We start from the raw sequence: 8,091 nt of genomic DNA, 5'->3' as shown, positions 1-8,091 counted from the left end.
CAAGGATGGGGGATGCTAATTTGGCGCTTCTAGCTAAATGGGCTTGGAGGTTTTCTTTAGAGGTAAATTCTATATGGAGAGGTATCATTGAAGCGATACATGGTGGTAGGGGCCTGTGGAGCTTTCTTCCGATCAAGAGATCTATTCTGGGTTGCTGGAAGTCTATCGTTAATGTATTGGATAAAGTCCGTCTCCCGGATAAATCTTTGCACCAAATGATTAAAGGGACGGTTGGGAATGGGACTGTTGTTCGTTTTTGGTTTGATATTTGGATTGGCGATGTGACCTTGAAGAACAGATGGCCTTGCTTATATAGTATCGAAACAAAGGGTGTAGGGTCATGGACCGGTTTAAACCGAATGGGGTAGGGCTGCTGTTTGCAGGTAATTGGAGGAGACAGCCTAGATCAGTTGAAGAATTATCGGAGATGCAGGATCTGGTGCATCTCTTACACGGGTTTAAACTTACCGATAGAGAAGACAGGTGGGTGTGGAATGATGGGGCTAACGGTCCTTTCTCGGTGGCCGATTGTAAAAGAATTTTAAAAACTAATGTTCCAGCGGTTAATGGGTTCTCTTTGAAGTGGGAAGCTTGGGTCCCTTTAAAAATCAATCTTCTTTCGTGGCGGGCCGGTAGGTATAAACTGCCTACTCGGGTGGCGTTGATACGACGAAGAGTCAACATTCCAGATTCGCTATGTCCTTTTTGCAGCCTGTGTGACGAAGACGTTAATCACTTGATGGTTGGGTGTGGTCTCGCATACGACGTGTGGAGTTCGATATGCAAGTGGTGTAAGTTAGACCCATTCTTTGCTTATGATTATGACGATGTGTTAAAGTTATATAAAAATGTGCATGCTGGCAAGTGGCGGAAAAAGATCGTTAGAGGCATTGTAATGACTACGGCTTGGGCTATTTGGAACGCTAGGAATGAGAAGATATTTCGAAACAAAGGTATCAAAGTGGCGGATGTCGTGGCTGAGGTGAAGTCCAAGACTTTTTTATGGCTAAAGTATAGGTCGAAATATAAAGACATTGCTTGGAATGATTGGGCTTCCTATCCGCTGTACATGTGTATTTAGTTTTGGCGGTTCTCGGTTTTGAGAGCTTGCCGTTTTTTTAATGAAAGTTAATGCTCAAAAAAAAATCAGATTTTTTGATAATTTTTTTCAACATTTGTTTAAAAAAAACGTTTTTAACGAACCGTTTTTAACGCGCCGTTTTGCGCCCTGCTTTTACGCTCAATTTTTAACGCGCCGTTTTTTCACGCCATTTTTACGCCCGGGTTTTTCAGGCGTTGTTTTTTTCACGCCGTTTTTTAACGTCATTTTTATGCCGTTTTCACGCCGTTATTACGTCGTTTTTACGCCGTTTTTTTAGTGTCGTTTTTTGACGCCGTTTTTTTAACGTCGTTTTTACGCTCCATTTTTAACTCGTCGTTTTTTCACGTCGTTTTTACGTTAAAAATTTACTTTTTTACGTTAAAAAATTTACGTTTTACGTCTTACGCTCGGCTTTTTCAAGCGGCGTTTTTTACGTTAAATTTTTTACGTTTTACGCTTTACGTTTTTACTTTTTACGTTTTACGTAAAACTTTTTATGTTTTACGATTTAAGTTTTTTTAACGTCGTAAACTTTTTACGTTTTACGTTTTACGTTATACTTTTTACGTTTTACGAAAAACTTTTTACGTTTTACGATTTACATTAAACTTTTTACGTTTTACGTAAAACTTTTTACGTTTTTCGTAAAACTTTTTATGTTTTACGTTTTACGTTTTACGATTTTACGTTAAAAAGTTTACGTTTTTACGTTAAACTTTTTACTTTTACGTTTTACGTTAAAAAAGTTTACGTTTTACGTTAAAAATTTACAGTTTAACATTTTTTTTTACAAAAACTTTTTGACGCAACACGAACGCACCCAGAAAACGCAAACTCGGTAGGTGTCTCAGATAGATTGTTATCGTCATCGACTAGGGGAAAAAATATAAAAAATCAACAACATCAAAACAAAGTGTATCTCGAAAAAAACGCGGTTTGGCTCAGATTTTCCGATTATAAAAAAGGCTGCAAAGTGGGGTTGCAGGTTCAAAAACCTAACCCACGCCGTCCTTGCCGCGCCATCGTCATCAAAATCTATGTTTTTTTTTGCATCATTGCCACCCAATTGATCATATCAAAAAACCATCAGCAAGCCATTTTTTAACAGATCAAACCCTATCAACTGCCAAAAAATCAAAACCCTATCATGATGTGCGTAAAGTGTGTTATATTTTATATGTATATTTAAGCCCTTTTTACACTTTTAGCCAAGTTTTAAATTTATAAAACACGATATTCACTAACACTAAACACACATATGGGCAAGTGCACCCATCGTGGATGTAGTATAGTGTTGGTAAGATACCGAGGTCGTCCAATGACACAAGAGCTTTTAGTACCGGTTTATCCTCAACGTCTAATCAAATCAAAAATGTTAGAAAAGATTTTTTTAACTAAGAAAATAAAAACTAACTAAATGCTGAAAAATAAAATAAAAATAAAAACAGATAGACAGGATGAATCACTTGGATCCGACTCGTGTATTAGTATAACCTTTGATTATTTTCGCACTTTTGCACTTGTTTAAGAGATTATCTTAGTTATTGTAGTAGGCCCCTCTTTTGAAGGCGACGTTACCCTCAACCCAGTAGTTTGAGTCAGCAAGGGTACAATCCTAAAGGGTCGGATTATTGAAAGATAATGAATTAAGTTATTAATGCAAATTATGGTAGGCCCCTCTTTTGGAGGTGACGTTACCCTCGACTAAGTAGTCTGAGTCAGCAGGGTTACAGTCCTAAATAGCCGGGTTATAGTATTAATAGTAGTTAACTTATGAGGGGGTCAAAGAGTTTGGATCTCCGCCATCCAATACCTATGGGCATTGAAGGAGATCCTACTAAATTTGACCCAGGTCCCTTGCAGGACCTCTAAACGCTGAACAAGGGCAAGACCCTTACCAAACCGTTCCCTTAACCCCCGACCAGGTAGCCAACATACCTCCATATAGACCGTGGAGATATGAATGGTGAAAATCTTTTATTTTATATAGACAGTAAAATAATGCCAAGACACCACGGACAAACGATAAGGAAAGATCACCTTCAACATAAGCAACTTGTTATTAAAGTCATTAATACAAAACCAAATAAAAAGTGCAAAAGATTGAAAATAAAAAGTATTATACTAAACACTTGTCTTCACCAAGTGATGTAAGAGACTTAGGCAAACATGGCCTTGATTGTCAAGAACTCTTACGATCAATCTTGGATCCCGAGACGACTCACACACTCTATGATGGACAATAGATGATGGTGGTGGATGATGGTGTTGTGATGGTGGTGGGTGGTGGATGAAGTGTGAGAGAGGTGGTGTGCCAAGGGATGAGTTGCAATGAAACCAAGCACTCCTATTTATAGGCTGAACAGAAGGCTGGGCACTGCCCCGTGTCCGCTGGACACGGCCCCGTGCCTGTCTGACACTCTCTCTCTTCATTAATTGTAATTCGCAATTACAATTAATGCGCCTGTTGTACTTTCGCCACGCCCCCGTGTTCACTGGGCACGGCCCCGTGGTGGGCAATAGAAACTTATATAGGTTTGTCTTTTCTGCTGCTTCTTGGGCACGGCCCCGTGCTGGCTGAGCACGGGGCGTGTTCAGTCTTCTGCCTTCTCTATTTTGCTTGGAAGGATGCTGTTGAGGGGTCGGGCAATCCACTTATGTTCCTTTTCTTGTATTTATGTTAGATTTAGCTGTCTTTTTACTTCTTTTGTGAATTTGAGCTCATTTAATCCTGAAAATACAAAAGGAAGACAAAAACACTCTTTTTCCAACATTAGTACTTAAAAAGGGTTAGTTTTATGACTCATTTAATGTAATTTATATGTTGCATTTTACACACATCAAATACCCCCACACTTGAATTTTTGCTTGTCCTCAAGCAAAACTCTTTAATACGTGGCTTACACTCCCAAATGGAATGGGTAGAAGAGAAGGTTTTGGCTTGTCATAGAGTGTCGGGAATCCAAGATCTTTTTGGTTTTATTTTTATTTATTTACAATCCTATTCGTTATGATTTATTTAGAACGTTTCATAGGATAAATTACTTATTTGGGCATAGCATGTCTTTTTAAAATTCCATTTATATACAAGTTCACATACCTCACTGGAGAAATCACTCACACTCGGCCGAAGGTGTATTTTTAGTGAATCACTCGAGAGCGGCGTGGAACTTATCCCTACCATAGGCTTGCCAAGCAATCAATCCTCCTCCTTTTTAACTTGTTACCTTTGTAAATATCAAGAGGACTTTTTGGGTAAAGGCTTGGGCTAAAGGTGGGTAGTTGGGTTAGTGGTTAGTAGAAAAGGGCGAAAAGCGTAAAAAGCGTCGGTTTTCGTAAAACATTTTTTTGTTTTAGTGACTTTTATTCTTAATGAAGTATTTCTTCAAACAAGCTTTTGTTTTAAGAGCTTTGTTTGTTTATTTCTAACTTCATCATTTTTTTTAGTCACACGAAAACCGAGCTTGTTACTAAAATAAAGGGTAAAAATAAAAAGGGTTTTGGTGGGTAAAAGGGTTTTAAGGTAAAGAAATGAAAGGTTTAGGCTCAAAGGGGTTAACTAGGGGGAGTTTTTGGGTAGGTGAAAAGAAAAATGAAAATAATGGTTTTGAAAGAAAAAGGGTTAGTCCTAATGCCTCCATCATTTACTTACTTGGGTTTAAGTTGGTAAGGACCGGGAATGAATCGTCGTGGCAAGTTCTAGAGTCGTAAGAACCAAGCGGCTATTCACACAAGAAACGAAAAATGAGCATTTAGTCTAAAGATGTGTATTTGTATGCTCAATAAAGGCTCAAAACTCACTTTTTGTGGGAATGGGTTTTTCTATGTGATCAAGTATATATAATCGAATTTTAACTAAGCTTGTCATGCCGTTTCATAATTTTCTTATGTTAGTTCTTTTTATCACGACGCTATCGGTTGTAAACTTGCAAAAATATAACCTTTTTAGAACTTGTTATTCCCAAATTAAACCAAGACAAGTAAAAAAAATGAAAAGTTTTTGAAAAAAATTGGGGTGATTAGCGGTTCCAATAGAGTTTTGTGTAAGGCTTGTTATTAGGACTTGCAAAATTCAAGGTTTTAGCATCCCTCCCACACTTAAATTACACATTGTCCTCAATGTGTCCCAAAAATAAATTTTTAGGTTGATTGAATGTGTAAGATAGTGTTTTAAAAGCAAAAATTTATGTTACTGGCAGTCTGGACACGGCCCCGTGGGGACCGGACATGGCCCCGTGTTCAGGTACCAGTAACGATAATTAAGAAAAAGAAACAGAAGCCTGGACACGGGGGCGTGTCTGGTGAACACGGCCCGTGTCCAGTTACCTGAACTGTGCATTTTTCTGCAGGGGGTTCAGCACGGGGCCGTGTTGGCTGGGCACGGCCCGTGTTGAACCTACTGTAACGGAGAAATTGTCGACGTGTAGCCTTGTTCTTGTGCATGGGGCCATGTTTTTCATTTCCCTTATCATCCTTTACCACCATGAGTGTGTTTTATTCCTGCAAATTAAAACTAAACTAGAAAGCATAAAAGTTAAACTAATCTAAAACTAAGGATAGTTCCGCGGAATGCCTCTGTGGTGCGCCACGTTTATAAGGGTCCTTGGCTAGACCCTCCTTATCAGGTGGTTCTGGCTCATCTTCAATTAGGGGGTCATTATTGCCAAAAGGATATTTCATTGAGCGCTCAAGATCTATGCTCCTTTTGAATGCCCCTAATTGAAGAGGTAGATTATTGTACTTCCGGTTTTTCAAAGCTTCATGAGTTTTTACAAAAGGCTTTCCTAAGACTAGAGGAGCGTCATCGAGGATGACGAAGTCGGTTGGAATAACCATTTGATTTGTTTGAACTAAGACATCCTCAACTACACCGATTGATTTTATTACTTTCCGATTAGATAGAAAAATGGGTATTTGAAGTGGAGAAAAATCACTAATATTTATCTTTTCAAAAATGTAGTTAGGCATTATGTTAACACAAAGATCTTTATCAATGGTGATATTACTAATAAATGAATTTTGAAAGAAACATGGAACCGGTGTAATGTTAATTTCAAAATGATCTTCTTTTATTAGCGAAGTTTGATCATTAGTTAACTTAACACTTACCATTTCTTCAATTTTTGTATTAGTGTTTAGCTCTTTTAAAAACTTAGCATGAGGGGTTACTAAACAATGATTTTCAAAAGAAGGTGACAAGAGATTAATTTTTTCAAAATTAGACTCTTCTTGTAATTTAACGTTATCGACCTCACCCCTTTCGTTGTTTAACTCATGTGTCGGTTTTTCACTTATTTGTTCTTCCATTTTTACATTTTTAACTATCTCCACATTATTATTACAATTTAATTCTTCTCTTGCGCGGGACTCCTCTTCCCTTGCGCGAGATTCTTTTATGCAACGTTCGATAGTTTTAATGTGTTCTAATATCCTATTGGTCACTTCGGTGATAGAAAAAGGATTGGGATCCTCAAAGCTTGAAGCCGGTTGTTCGATCCTTGGTTCCTCATAGTACCCATATGAAGTAGATGGTTCACACCATTGTTCTTCATTGTAAGTATATGATGGATAAGGGTCGAAATTTTGTTCTTCATAGTACTCATATGAGGTGGGTTGTTCACGCCATGGTTCCTCATAATAAGTGTATGAAGGTGGTGGCTCATATCTTGACTCTTCAAAGTATGAGTACGAAGGCTCATACCTTGGTTCATCAAAATATGAGTATGAGGGAGAAGGTTCATACCTTTGGTCTTCATAGGATGTGTATGAAGTTGATGGCTCGTACCTGGGCTCCTCATAATAGTTGTATGAAGTGGACGGTTGAAACAAGTTACAATATTGTACCAAGTGCGGGTTACCACAATTAGTGCAATAGTCTCTCATATAATCATCCTCCTCATAGGTGTAGTTGTAACCTCCTAAGTATTGATCCATAGGGATCACTCAACAGACCACAACTGAGTCTCGGGACCAGAAAACAAAAATAAAAATGGAAACAGAAGGCTGGACAAGGCCCCGTGTTCAGTGGACACGGCCCCGTGTACAGGATCTGTATCTGGGCGTTTTAATTAAAGTTACTGGTCTCGTTGAGCACGGGGGCGTGTTCAGTGAGCACGGCCCCGTGTTCAGTCTCTGTATCTGGGTATCTAACTAAAAATATGCAGCACGGGGGCGTGTTCAGTGAGCACGGCCCCGTGTTCAGGCTACTGTAAATGCAAACTAAACTAAAATGCAGAAAAATGTGCGCGCGTTTTAAAAAGGTTTTGAAAAACTGATTAGGTCGTTGATTTTAAGCTTTCTTAAAATCCTTGTATCCCCGGCAGCGACGCCAAAAACTTGATGTGCGTAAAGTGTGTTATATTTTATATGTATATTTAAGCCCTTTTTACACTTTTAGCCAAGTTTTAAATTTATAAAACACGATATTCACTAACACTAAACACACATATGGGCAAGTGCACCCATCGTGGACGTAGTATAGTGTTGGTAAGATACCGAGGTCGTCCAAGGACACAAGAGCTTTTAGTACCGGTTTATCCTCAACGTCTAATCAAATAAAAAATGTTAGAAAAGATTTTTTTAACTAAGAAAATAAAAACTAACTAAATGCTGAAAAATAAAATAAAAATAAAAACAGATAGACATGATGAATCACTTGGATCCGACTCGTGTATTAGTATAACCTTTGATTATTTTCGCACTTTTACACTTGTTTAAGAGATTATCTTAGTTATTGTAGTAGGCCCCTCTTTTGAAGGCGACGTTACCCTCAACCCAGTAGTTTGAGTCAGCAAGGATACAATCCTAAAGGGTCGGATTATTGAAAGATAATGAATTAAGTTATTAATGCAAATTATGGTAGGCCCCTCTTTTGGAGGTGACGTTACCCTCGACTAAGTAGTCTGAGTCAGCAAGGATACAGTCCTAAATAGGCGGGTTATAGTATTAATAGTAGTTAACTTATGAGGGGGTCAAAGAGTTTGGATCCC

The 8,091-nt window shown here is 38.3% G+C and overlaps 1 protein-coding gene across 1 annotated transcript; it reads left to right on the top strand.

The window, feature by feature from the left end:
- Positions 1 to 427: 427 nt before the first annotated feature.
- On the top strand, positions 428 to 1,081 carry LOC110900832. The gene has a single exon (XM_022147694.1). The coding sequence runs from the start codon at positions 428 to 430 to the stop codon at positions 1,079 to 1,081; it is 654 nt and encodes a 217-aa protein (XP_022003386.1).
- Positions 1,082 to 8,091: the final 7,010 nt, after the last annotated feature.

This window comes from Helianthus annuus, chromosome 13 (genome assembly GCF_002127325.2).
Source record: "Helianthus annuus cultivar XRQ/B chromosome 13, HanXRQr2.0-SUNRISE, whole genome shotgun sequence".
Taxonomy (NCBI): domain Eukaryota; kingdom Viridiplantae; phylum Streptophyta; class Magnoliopsida; order Asterales; family Asteraceae; genus Helianthus; species Helianthus annuus.
The sequence above is the reverse complement of the archived record's forward strand: the minus strand, read 5'-3'. Positions and strand labels throughout refer to the sequence as shown.

Bases quoted from the DNA above. Each gene is read 5' to 3' on its own strand.
- LOC110900832 (XM_022147694.1), top strand. From the start codon at position 428: ATGCAGGATCTGGTGCATCTCTTACACGGGTTTAAACTTACCGATAGA.